Source organism: Micropterus dolomieu, linkage group LG02, assembly GCF_021292245.1.
Source record: "Micropterus dolomieu isolate WLL.071019.BEF.003 ecotype Adirondacks linkage group LG02, ASM2129224v1, whole genome shotgun sequence".
In the NCBI taxonomy this organism is placed as follows: Eukaryota; Metazoa; Chordata; class Actinopteri; order Centrarchiformes; family Centrarchidae; genus Micropterus; species Micropterus dolomieu.
In genome coordinates, this window is record NC_060151.1 from 13048272 (window position 1) to 13061962 (window position 13691).

At 39.3% G+C, this 13691-nt stretch overlaps 1 protein-coding gene across 2 annotated transcripts in view; it reads right to left on the reverse strand.

Moving 5' to 3' along the window:
- The window catches only part of slc6a16a (solute carrier family 6 member 16a), a 15079-nt gene extending 4478 nt beyond the window's left edge, over positions 1-10601 (reverse strand). The window contains exons 1-8 of one of the 2 annotated variants that reach the window (XM_046042102.1): positions 10020-10581; positions 5112-5337; positions 4755-4912; positions 3824-3950; positions 3559-3734; positions 2657-2767; positions 2243-2484; positions 1564-1756 (exon numbers count right to left, since the gene is read on the reverse strand). In XM_046042102.1, the coding sequence (XP_045898058.1) occupies positions 1564-1756; positions 2243-2484; positions 2657-2767; positions 3559-3734; positions 3824-3950; positions 4755-4912; positions 5112-5337; positions 10020-10022 (1236 nt within the window). In that variant the 5' untranslated portion in view covers positions 10023-10581. Of the gene's footprint in view, positions 1-1563; positions 1757-2242; positions 2485-2656; positions 2768-3558; positions 3735-3823; positions 3951-4754; positions 4913-5111; positions 5338-10019 lie in introns of both variants that reach the window. The other variant, XM_046042103.1, reaches the window with a different exon arrangement.
- Positions 10602-13691: the final 3090 nt, after the last annotated feature.

The window sequence follows — 13691 nt, forward strand, 5'->3', positions numbered from 1 at the left end:
ACACCAGTGTCAACATCTACAGTGAAGAGGCGGCTGCGGGATTCTGGGCTTCAGGGCAGAGTGGCAAAGAAAAAGCCATATCTGAGACTGGCCAATAAAAGAAAAAGATTAAGATGGGCAAAAGAACACAGACATTGGACAGAGGAAGACTGGAAAAAAGTGTTGTGGACGGATGAATCCAAGTTTGAGGTGTTTGGATCACAAAGAAGAACGTTTGTGAGACGCAGAACAAATGAAAAGATGCTGGAAGAATCCCTGACGCCATCTGTTAAGCATGGTGGAGGTAATATGATGGTCTGGGGTTGCTTTGGTGCTGGTAAGGTGGGAGATTTGTACAGGGTAAAAGGGATTCTGAATAAGGAAGGCTATCACTCCATTTTGCAACGCCATGCCTTACCAGTGGACAGCGCTTGATTGGAGCCAATTTCATCCTACAACAGGACAATGACCCTAAACATACCTCCAAATTGTGCAAGAACTATTTAGAGCAGAAGCAGGCAGCTGGTATTCTATCGGTAATGGAGTGGCCAGCGCAGTCACCAGATCTGAACCCCATTGAGCTGTTGTGGGAGCAGCTTGACCGTATGGTACGCAAGAAGTGCCCATCCAACCAATCCAACTTGTGGGAGCTGCTTCTGGAAGCGTGGGGTGCAATTTCTCCAGATTACCTCAACAAATTAACAGCTAGAATGCCAAAGGTCTGCAATGCTGTAATTGCTGCAAATGGAGGATTCTTTGACGAAAGCAAAGTTTGATGTAAAAAAGATCTTATTTCAAATACAAATCATTATTTCTAACCTTGTCAATGTCTTGACTCCATTTTCTATTCATTTCACAACGTATGGTGGTGAATAAGTGTGACTTTTCAGGAAAACACAAAATTGTTTGGGTGACCCCAAACTTTTGAACGGTAGTGTATGTCAGATCAAAAGCTACATATCTGCTAAAACAAGGCCTAATATGTGCATGTTGTGGTATACTTATGAAAATGATATGATCAGTACAATATTACAGCATAGTACTCCTTGTGTACTTCTATTTTTGAGAGTACGGTATTTTCTTGATAAAATAAACACTGTTAGATAACATGACATCAAGTACCCCTACCTGTTTCTCCTTTCACTCCTCTGTCACAGCTTGCTTCCATCATTTCTAGAGACCTACTATATACAGTGTAGATATATGTTTTTTTCTCTTGCCAGCTGGATGTATTACAAGTCTTCGGAGATTCCTCAGGGGTTCTGGGAAACTCAGCACTCCATCTACTTAGTATTGTTATTGAAATGTTCACCTTTGTTTTTCTTTAAGGAAGCCAGTGCCCAGAGCTTCATAAAGCAACAATACCTTTATATCTCAAAAATGTGTTTTTAAAAAGGCAGATGCATCAAAACTATATGCTTTGACTTGTTTGTTTTTTTTATTTAAAATTTTTTTTAATCCCTTTCACTGTTAAATGATTCCCCTGAAGGTAGTTTCTGGTTTTAACCTTTTGTGGAGCATGTTATGACTTTTGTCTTGATAACCCCTAAATAAAGAAAGATTAAAATTATATCTCAAGGATACCTTATTCATCTCCTCCTCCAGACTGCAGTCAGTGATGTTAGGACCCACCATGGCGCTGTGGTCACTGTACCACTGTCTGTATTCAGCTATAGATACAGAGCTTGGATCTGTCGCGTTGATCCAAGGCCAACCAAGGCCAGCCAGGCTCTGGTTAGATTTATAGGATGTCATGATGCTTAGAAGACCAAGATTTCTAGAAAAAGTAAGAATAAAAAGATAAAATATAAGAAAGGCAATATATGCGGTGAAAAGATATTTGTTCCAGTATAATGACTGAATAATTATTAATTACACGTCAGATATCAAGAATAATTGCATTCCACCCTTTGGTCCTTTTATACTGTAACTATAACAAGTCTTTGAGCAGTGCATGAAAGTGTTTGCCTTCAATAAACCTTTTCCAACCACAGAGTAAATGATATCTTACATTTAACAATCCACTGCAAATGTGCCTGAATTGGATACATATTTAAAGCAAGAGGGTTTTATTTTCTGGCCCCAAAGCAAAACTAATTATTTTACCTAATTAAACGGTATGGTCTTTGAGAATACTGTCTTTTTAGGTAAGTAACAATTATACCTTGTTGGCTTATATGTTAGTAGCTATTTCGCCAGCTTTAGAAATTATGTGGTTGATAATGCACTGATATTATCAATACCAATACCAACACATTCATACTCAGCAACACAGCGCAGTGCGATGTTCTTGGCACGGAAACCCAGCACGACAAAAACCACTAGTGAGGCCAGCACAGATGTCATGAAGTTGATGCCGGAGACCATCAGCGCGTCCCTGTGGCAGTTGTTGTGGACTGGATTGTAGGAGGAATACGCAATAACGGAGCCATAGCCCAGTCCAAGGGCAAAAAACACTTGTGTGGCAGCCTGCCGCCACACCTGCACATTACCCCAGATTTCAAGCTGAAAAATACCACAAAATAAAGTCTCATTAAGTCTACATTTTTGTAAAGACTACAAAACATGGAAAATGTCTTCTAACTAATCTAACATTTTCCATTTGGATAAAAATTAAGAAAACAAGGAAAAAGGTAAAGTGAATGAATATGATCAAACACATGAAATATGTGCTTACTTTAGGATAAAACATATAGGTGATTCCATCTATCGCACCGTCCAACATCAACCCTCTGATGAGGAAAATAAAGAGCACCACATAGGGAAAGACCGAGGAAAAGTACATCACCTAAGATTTGGACAAAGAATTTGAGGACGATTTATGTGCCAGAAATATTTAACAGAATGGTTTGACATTTTGGGAAAAATGCTTATTTGCTTTCGGCCGAGAGTTACATGATAAAATTTATACCACTCATTCTCTTACATATGATGTAAAGGACAGCTAGTTAGCTTAGGTTAGCATAAAGACTGGAAAGAGGGAAAACAGCTAGCCTGGCTCTCTCTGGAGGCAACAAAACCACCTACCAGCACATCTAAAGCTCACTAATTAACACACCATATCTCACTTGTTTATGTCACACGAAAAGTGTGAATATTGCAATTTACCATTTTTTGGGGGCTATGTTCAAAACTATTTCTTGTCTGAACTTTACAAGTGCTGGTAGACGGATTTTGTTGCCTTTGCACAGAGCCAGGCTAGTGGTTTCCCCTTGTTTCCAGTCTTTGTGCTGAGTTAAGCTAACTGGCTGTCACTAATATGTAACGGACAGATGAGACTGGTATGAATCTTCTCATCTACCTCTGTGCCAGAAAGCGTGGTTTTCCCAAAATGTCACTATATTCCTTTAACAATGATACACACACAAAAACAACTTTTACTGTTTTATTTATTTAATGAAATGTATGAAATTAATTCTTCTTATGTAATTTATATGTAGCTTTGGCAATATTGTTGTTATCCATTCATGCCAATAAAGCTAATTTGAATTTGATAGAAGTATTAATGTTTGTAATTATTGGTTGTTGATATAGGGACCCCTGAGACTGGGGTGACAAAGATAAGAGATGTTTACTTACCTTTGCAGAAGACTTGATGCCCTTGATCATAGCCAAAGAGACAATTGTCCAAGCAGCCAATAAACAGCCGGTCATGATGGGGTTAAACTCTCCGGATTCTTCGATAGAATTTGTGATGTTAAGGGCTTTCCGAAACCAGAAATACGACGTTGGGGAAGAACTTGCACATTCTTTCACTGTTGATAGAGGACAGATAACACTAAAGACCTTGGACTGGCATCTACGTGACATCTCATTTTGATGAACTTCTCAGTTATACAAGTACCTGTGTCATTGGTGGTTACATCGACTGGACAGTGCTCCCACGGCAGAGGATACTGAAAAGAATTACCCATGTAGAACAGGCTCCATGCAATGATAACATTGTAGTAAAGAGCCACATAAAAACAGACCTAGAGGAGAAGAGAGGGTTCATGAATGATTTACTTAATAAATTATCAGTATTTACACAGCAAGTCATTGAGATGTATGATACAGTATGTGCTGGTATATTGTTTATTCTGTGAAAAATTCTGTCAAGGGGAAAATTGTGTTTACCAAGTGGAGAATAGCAAATGACCTTAAGTTTTTTCTAATTTAATGCGTGTGTAACTCAAAAGTTATTTTTAGGTGTATAGGAAAAGGCGTACTTAAAGTGTAGTCATAATCAATTTTGACATTGACTGACACTACAAGAGGCTTTGGAAAATAAACTGTTTTAAATTTTTAAGCCAAGAAGTATATGTCAGTGTGCAGTATGTGCACAGAAAATTATTGTCTACTCTGTGTTCACCTTGTCCCGCCTGTAGAGAAAAAGTGTTACGCAACAAACTGCCAGCACTATAGCGCACTGCCTCTCTCATGTTACAGCTTGGCAGGATATGATCATCATCTTTTCTTAAGTATACACACAGTGTGGCTTGTAAGAAAAAAGAAAGGTGTTTACAGAAAGGTGACGAAAAAAGGTAGTATGTGCTCTAGCTTTTTAATGATATAAGTGGAGGAAAACATTTCTGCTTGTGAATCTTTTCATTCTGGGGCTCTATTAAAGATAGTGATTATGGCCCTATTTTTGAAAGCCAAATATGAAAAAGCCAAATATGAAAAAGCCCAGATATTACGAGCTATGATAATAATTTTGCACATATGTGTGTCCCAACTAGCAAATAATCCAATGTATAACATTAACTCTTCAGTCCCAAACCCAGAATTCTCACCATGCAGCTGGAGTAGCCGATCCCTGCCAGCTTTGGGGAGATGTGCTTCCACACACCGATGCTGCCCTGCCGAATGCATTGGCCAGCTGCCAACTCCATAAAAAACAGTGGAACTCCCACAATCAGTAAAAGAAAAACATACAGCAGCATGAAGGCCCCTGAAAGGAGGGAAAGGAGACTTAAAAACATGCAGGCATACCTAAGGCATTCTATTTTTTATTAAACAAATTTTACTTTATTATGTGTTTTGTATGTTTTTATATAAAGAAGGTAAAAGTTGTTTTCAAGAGAGCTAGCGTGATGATCAGTCAAAAACACTAAGTTGAAATGTACAATTCTTACTTTAAAGACACTCACCTCCTCCATTTTGGTGGCAAAGGTATGGGAACCTCCACACATTCCCTAAGCCCACACTGAATCCTACCTGGGCCAACACATACTGAATCTTAGAGTCCCATGCTGGCCGGTCTTCATCATATGTCTCATCTCCGTCTAGACCTTGTGCAGTTGTAAGCTGAGTTTCAGACTGGCCCTCGCTCAGCCAAGCCTCATCCCCGTTGCTGTCCAGAGGAGGCTTCTCTGTCTTGTCATAAACAAAGAAGAAGGATAAATTTAACTGATATCAAGTTTTATATTGACATAGGACAGTATAGATCAACTAAAATTATATTATTTATATATATATATATATATATATATATATATATATAAATAAATAAATAAATAAATGTGTGTATGGTAAGAATCTATTTACAGTTTGGCCATAATAAGACGTTCTGCACTACATGGAAATGTCACTGTGGTTGCCAAATGAACCAAGATCGAATTCTTAAGTATAACATTAACAGCAATAAAAATGTACGTTGGCACTGTCAAAGAGTGCATCATTAAGCAACATTTCCAATGAATATATTATTCTGTGTTTTCTTCTGTGGTTTGTTATGTGAAAATTATCCACATGAAAACAGTGATTAGATCATCTAAATTCTTTGCCATTAACTTACTAAAATGCACAGAAAACCCCAATATTAGGGTTAACTGTTCAAAAAGAACAATAAAGCATCAGATCATTATACTACATTTCAACTGCACACCCTCACCAACTAATTTAGCTCAGATGACTGGGCATGATCCAAAATGACACGAGCCAAACAGGCATTAGGATATGACTTAGCTGGATGACTTGCATGTGCCACTGGAGAATGGAAAATTATGGCAGGTGTATGACCCAGAAATGTACGTGGCTGGTCAAGACACATGGCCAGATGAGGCAGGTGATTTCAGAAATATGAACACACACACACACACACACACACACACACACACACTGGGAGGGTGACAAAAATATGCATGCGCTCAAATATAGAGAGGAGGGGAAGTAGGAAGAGCAGTAGCCACTAGGCAGAAGGAGGAATAGTCTTTGGTGATACGTGGGTGGGGGAGCCTGGCAGGGAGTGTTCGGTTCACACTGACTAGAACAGTGGTTCTCAAATCTTTTCACGTCGAGGACCCCTAAACTTGGACCACGGACCCCAATTTTATAAGATTTAGTCCCAGGATCACCCATCTGATTAGATTTGGGGTTTTAGATGCTTTATTACATAACATGTATGTAACCCATGACCAAAATAGTCATACATTGTCTCATTGTGTTACTTATGGATGGAATGCAGGGGTCGTGATGGTGCAGTGGATAAGACACATGCCTTTACCTCCAGATTCAGCTTACCTTGAATAATGATTCATCAAGGTGACCTTAACCTAATTCAGTACTAGTATGTTATAAACTGATAAAGTATGGCTATCAGATCTGTGAGTAACCTTGGTGACACATCAAAGAAAAATGTTGGTCACTGAAATGAGCCTGTACATAAATGCAGATACAGTTCAACCCCTAACTCAGTTTGGATATTTCAGTGTATCCGCAAGCTTGTCAACAACACAGCAAGACTGTATCTTCTTGTATTTTGTTAAAAAATATCGTAATGAACATATCTGCATCCAGTTGCAATACAATTTACAATGAGCAGCTTCACATTTATATCCAGCTGTAAAGAGAATCTGAACTTTTAACTAGTGCTGGGCAACGACTAAGATTTTTAATCGCAATTTATCCCATGATCGCACTTTTAATTTAAATGTAGGCTACTGCTATACACAAAAGTGCAATAACATGTGGTTTGCAAACACTTTAAACAAATAAGGTGCTTTTTACCAGCAGTATTCCCTTTACACAGTAGCAATAAAATATTTCTTGTAAATCTCAACTTAAACATTAATGTAATTAAATCAAATATAAAACCAAAGCTATTTGCCACTGCCAGGGCATTACCTTTTATCCAGCTTGTTTTTTTTCTGAACAGGTAATAGCACCCTGCGGGGCCAAGCAACTATGCTGTGATTTTAAGAACGTTCCATGCTTGTCTTGCTTTTGTTTATCTACTTCTCCCACATGCTGCATCCAACATAGTCTGCCGAAGCCTCCCTCTACTGCTTGTTAGGGTGGGTGATTTGCAGACTGATCAACATCCTGCCCCTCCTGTAACCCATGGTTTGACTGTAGGCTATGTGTACTCAAAGCCAGTGAGCAACGGACTTTCAAAATAATAATAATAAAAACTGCCTTAACATGCGATAAAATAATTGTCAGCGTTAATTAATTATTGTGTTAATGTGCCCAGCCCTACTTTTAACACATCTTGCATGTGGAAAAATACAGCATGTTTATTCTCGTCATTCCTCCTCTTTTTATACTATACTAACCTTAAATAATCTTCTTGCCCCATAGTCCCCTTTCCCCAGCGCACGCGCACACACAGTGCATCATGTACATTTTCAGGGTCTATCTCTGGGTACAGCTGCAGGCAACCACACCTATGTCCTCAGTGAACGGTAAACAGTAATAGTAAATACACAATAAGCCCAACAAGTTTCTAAAAATATCCCCTAACTTAACATCTTGTTCCCTTTTACCTACAGTATGTACTGTACTGGTACAACAAAACAAAACATTGCACTGCAAATTGGGTTTTGAGTTTTGCTGTATGACACTTCTTAGTAATGATCCTAGATTAAATCCCTGTATTTACACAACTTGCACGCTGCTGTATTTTGAGTACACATTCATTTTATCAGATGAAATCCAAATTAAAGCTACAAGCAGCGTTGGATGGGCCCTTGTGCCATTACACAATTTGGGGCTTGTTGCCTCAGGTTGTCGACGCGGCTCAGAATTATCACGCACTTTTGACACCTCTCAAAGGAGTTAAACGTCACTTCCTGTGTCCACTAGGTGGCGCTAAAGAGCACCCGGTAATTATACGTTATATCCCAGAACGTCAAGTGTTCAGGGTGGAACTTATTAAACATGAAAAGTTTAGCACAGATGTGAGCATGTACACTGAAATTACAATAACTTCCTGTTTCAAGGCGAATGATTGATTTTCAATGCCACACCACAGACACACCTTTTGATAAAAACTCACTGTTTTGCTCATCTTTTCATCACCAGTGTCATTTGATTGCACAGTGAAAATATCTAGTTGATCAGATTAATTTTCTAGGAGTAGTTCATTAAAGTACGGAGCGTGTAAATTGTCAAAAATGACTAAGTTTCCTGATTTATTAAACACTCGACGTTCATTTAATCAAAAATGGCCGACTTCTTGTTGGGTTTAGGGAATGGCTCCAAGAGGCTTGAATACCGAATAGGCAGTAAATAAGATAGTTCCGCTTATATGTAAAACCATAAAGTGGCAATAAATTATAGTCACACATATGCACTCTGTTATATAGGTTTACATTTTTTGTTGAGGAATGCTTTAAACAGTATGGCAGTTTGCAGCTTCCCTAACCCTGCACAAACAGCCAGTATAAAGGCCTTTTCAAGCAAGCAATTTTACATGTCATCGTCATGTTTGAAAAGGAGCCAGAGAATTTTTTTCCTGTATGCCTGTTTGGTAATCTGCCAAATCAGGACCTACTAACGTTTCTGTAATGCTTCCCTCTTGGTTCAAGAGTAAATTAAACTATCACAATCATCAAGACATGAACTTGGTTGCACCAGCTGATGTACTGTAATGTCTTGTCAACCTATAACAACCTAAAGTTGTGTCAGTACTTAAAATGAGTAGGCCTATCTCACAAGATCTGCTGCGGTGCTGATGTCGGCCTTGTGCAAAACATATGTGCAACCATGATATATAGGAAAATAATCTTGTAGATACATACATACTTAAAGAAGAATACTAACAAGGCTAACTATCTGCTCCAAGAAGCTGCAGAAAGGGAGCTACAGTATATTATCAGTTATAATCCACCAACACTGAGATGATCATTGCAACAGATTTCAAGTTTATTTAGTCACTTTCTCTATCTGCCTCACCATGTTTTGGGGCTGGAATTTATCTCAGCATACATTTAAGGGGCCACCATCCTTCACAGGTATACACTAGCAAATACACATAATATACTTCCCCCAACAAACACACACACACACACACACACACACACCACAGCATTACACTCACACACAAATGTTCCCCTTTCAGTGTAGCTGCTTGCCTGTGGAATACCAAGGAAAATAAGTGTAGCCTATATGAATGTTTAAAATACATTTTAAGTTACATAATACAGTGCAGTCTGTAGGTTTGTGGACAGTTGCATTACTGTTGTGTTGGCTCTGTACTCTGCATTTTAAATAACAAAATTGACTGTGAGGTTAAAGTGCTGCTGATGTTTAACTTCAATCCACATCAGATCAATGTGTAGGAATTGTTTTAAATTTTGTAGCCATCACCCCAAAGTTAAGGGACTAAACTAATTGACTTTTAAAAAGTAAACAAATTTAATATTTGGCTGTTTGTCCTGCTGCAGGCCTACAGTCTAATTAATAACATTACAGTCGCCTTTATGTACAGATACATTACCAGTTGAGGGTTTTGAAACATGTCTGTTTGTGAACATAGGCTACTGTGTAGCATGAGCAGCCTATGCACAGATAATCAGCTGCATAGGTGAGATTATCCAAAATGAGCCAAACCACAGCCTTAAATCCGATTCATGACTGGTTAAGTAACAGACAAAGGAGTCTAGTTGTTAACGTGAATTATACAACCTATAAGTCCTAAACACCCCACAAGAAAAAAGAGAGGGCAGCCAAGTAATAGCAACAAGTGAACAATAAGATCAGAGTGTAGTCATTGGAGCTCATAAAGTCATGTTAATAAAGTGTTAAAGTGAATCAACGATGTGTTGTGGACATACCATGCTGACAGCACGGTCCAACAGTGGAGTAGAGTTTCCAGAAGTCTTGGTTGGTTGATCTGCTCGTCCCTTTTTGTCCCTTTCTAGGAACGCTACGTTTAGACTCTTTCCTTTTCCTTTTTTTTTTTTTTTTTGGTTTTGGCAATAGTCAGACTAACAAATACAACTTGTTGAGGCAGATAGGCTTGACAACTTGTAGCCACGTTTCTTGCGCTGGAACAAACTCTGTCGTCGCCAACCCTAAAAGACATATAAGAGAAGTTAGTGCAGCTGGAGTCAATGGGGGAGACTGACGAGGCCGATCTGCCCCTCCCCAAAGCGTTCAGCGGGGCTGGACAACGCAAGATTACACGCTGCTGAATGTGTCTGCAGGATTTACAGAAACACCATTTAAGAGAGCTTGTGTCCTGACTGCGATCATACTGTACAGCTCTGTACTGCATTGAAGTACGCTGTCGCCAATTTTAATTGCGCGTATATCCGTAGAATTAGGGTACTTGCGCTGACTGCATTTTTAGTAGGCTATAGCTCAATTTAAGACTCGGCCAGAGAGCGAAACAAAAATGCGCTAATTATCGTTGCCTATTAGCGCCAAATAAAAAAATCCCAAATAGCTCCCCGCGGCTTAAGCAATCAGCTCTCTGACTGGACTGATTGTTGTTGCGTTCTCCAAGTGAAAAGAGAGGAAAACCTCAGTCGGGGTCGGGGGTGTGAACTAACATAGTCATGGCTGTAATATCTTCATCTGCAAAGTAGCTGTCAAACAAATGTACTGGAGTAAAAGAGATGCTCAGTGTAAAGTCATCACCATGTGTAGCCTAATATTTGTCATTGCAGTTAATTCGTGCCAATGACAAAAAAATTTCTAAACCAATGTCTGAGAGAGAGATCAACCAGTCTCTTTGAGTCCACAATGCATCATATAGAACAAATGTCTCAGAAATGCCAAATTGGAAGAACTCAAAATGTAGGCTATTAAAAGCTGGGGTGAACTCTGTCCATGACGCTTATTGTGTCCGCATGTGGACAGCAAGCAACATATCTCATGACCAGGGCTATATTTAAAGTAGCTAAATACAACCACACAATAATTTTAAACAGCATAACATCAACATTACCAGCTGATTTCTTTCAGCAAAGCCACAGAGCAGAGAAACTTATTGCTTCAGTGGGAAGTTTTAGCAATTGGCTTGGTATTGAAATATGTGTACAAAAAAATTATATATTGGCACAGAAGAGAATGGCCTGTGAAAGTCAAGTCTGTGGTCACAGCTGTACTTACAAGTTAGTAAATTCGCTGCCACCTGTTGGTGGCAGAAACGTTTTTTCCCCCTAGTGGAACGAATGTGCTAAAATGACTCTAAATACTTGCATAGATTAAGGTAGTCAGGAATACACAGCTTACAGGCTATAAAGCTTATGGTTCCTGTAATATCAGTCACAGACCAGATCATTTTTTTAGGGAGACAAACAGGATACAGCTGTAAGATCAGTCCCCTGTTGTGTTTTGTTTTAATTTAACATTTAGGGCACACCCTTTATACAGCCAGATGATACAGGCAATTTGTGATGAGGATGGCAAATCTTTATACTGCCATTAGAAAAAAAGGACACTTTTCCACCAAATGCAAAAGGGACAGGGATCGGGGTGTCCCCTATTTCCTCCACATCACTGGAACAGCGTTGTACCCCTACTGTTGGTATGCAGCAGATTATAAGTGTCCCTCTGCGACTTAAAGTTTAAATGCAAAATTACACTATTAGATTAAAATGTCCTTTTCACAGAGTACGTGAGTATTCTGGCTTTAATTCAAACCAGGTGACGGCAGCTGCACAGAAAATGTTCTGTTCCTACAGCCTTTTGTTCTACAGTCAACACCCACCGGATCCTCCAAGCAGGGAGCAGCTGACTGGAAAGTGAAGATAACTGACCCAAAGCAGAGAAAGGCTATACAAATATACATACACCCCACCAGTTTATTATTTCTGCTGTTCAAAATGTCACAAAGACAAGCCAAGATCTGTTAGAAGTGCTTGTAAAATAGAATGTTGTGCACTACAAACCAAATCCCCACAATTGCTGCAGAGTTGCAGGCCTACACCTAGTTATTACAAAACAGTACACAAAAGCTAGAGGCTGTTTGGAACAATGTGCGGAAAGCATAAAGCATTGAGGTGAATCTATTGTGCTTTGTGGGTGTGTGCAAGCCAGTGGCTCATTTCTCTACTTTCTCCTCTAAACTTGCTAATTCAATCATCTCTTTGATTTGAACACCTGTTTAAAGTTTCCCCAGCTATTCAACAGTCAAGTTAAACACCAGGAGAGCTGCAGGGACAGATGGAGTCTGTCCTGTCACAACCAGCTGGTGTCACTGTTCACCAACAGCTCAATTTTCCCCAATGCCATGAAGCAGAACTGGGGAAACTGACTTGGTGTTCCCTGGCTTTGCGATAATCACAGGGTTATGGGTCTGAGTCCCACATTGGGCACAGGTTTTTTTAGAGTTGAGGAGATCAGAAAGAGGGGAATCAAGCTCCTGAAAGGTATACAAGCAACTAATCACAGACAAACTCGACCACTAATAAAAATCTAAGCCATAACCCTAACAACAGTCCACCATATTTACCTGAACACAGAGCAGAGCAAAGGCTAAAGACTGCCACAGATCGGGTCTCTTCCCAAGCGTGCCATCACATGCCTGCAAACTGTCGCAGACTGCAGTCAAACTTTTGACTTTGTCTGCATTGAGCAACTCCTCCAGCCTCTCCTTCCTGTTTTTTTGTTTGAGGTTGACGTGGAATATAACAAATGTAAACCCTTAAGAAAGTTCTCTAAAGTTTTTTTCAAAATAAGCTTCATGTAACCTTCAGGGAACGCTCCCTCAGTACCCACCTGTTTGCTGGGTGGGCACCGAGAAATAGAGTCAACATGAAGTTACACCTTGTTCAAGATCACTCTAGGACTTCTGCCAGGATTCTTTTGATCGCTGTTCATTGCCTTGGTCTAACATTACCACCATTACCCTGACCCGTCTTCATGACAAAGTAACATCCATTCCAGGTGTGTACATTCAAAAGAGAGATAACTGAAGTCTGGCTCAGGCCCTATTGACAGAACATTTTTCTGAAAGTACACATACATCCACAATAATAATTTATTCAACATCCATCTGTTAAGATGCTAAACATTAAACGAGCCAGCAGTGTTAAAGTTTTCTGAAACGTCTCCATAACAGAAACCTAATATTCAGTTTTGCCAACATCCTTTCCCACACCTTCTCACATATCATTTAACAGTTTGTTCGGATGGCCATGAAGGAAAGGAATGTTAAAATAAAATTGGTTTGCCCAACTTAACTATACCATTTCTTTTTTGAGGAAAATCCACATTAAATCTTAATTTCTTATATTTTCTTTTTATAAATATTTTTTAATTTGAATTTTCAAGTACCTTTTTTCCACCTCTGAGTCTTATTTTTGGCTTTGTTATCATAATCTCAAATGACACAGCATTACGCTTCTTGAAAGGCATTGCAGGTGGTGTTGCAGATCAACACAGGCTGTTGATAGAAATTCCTGTCTTAAGGAAGGGGAGGCTCTCTAAGATGCAAAAAAAAAAGAATGGGAGGGACGAGCTATGTGTGTGTATCAGAGAATCAGAGGAGCAACATC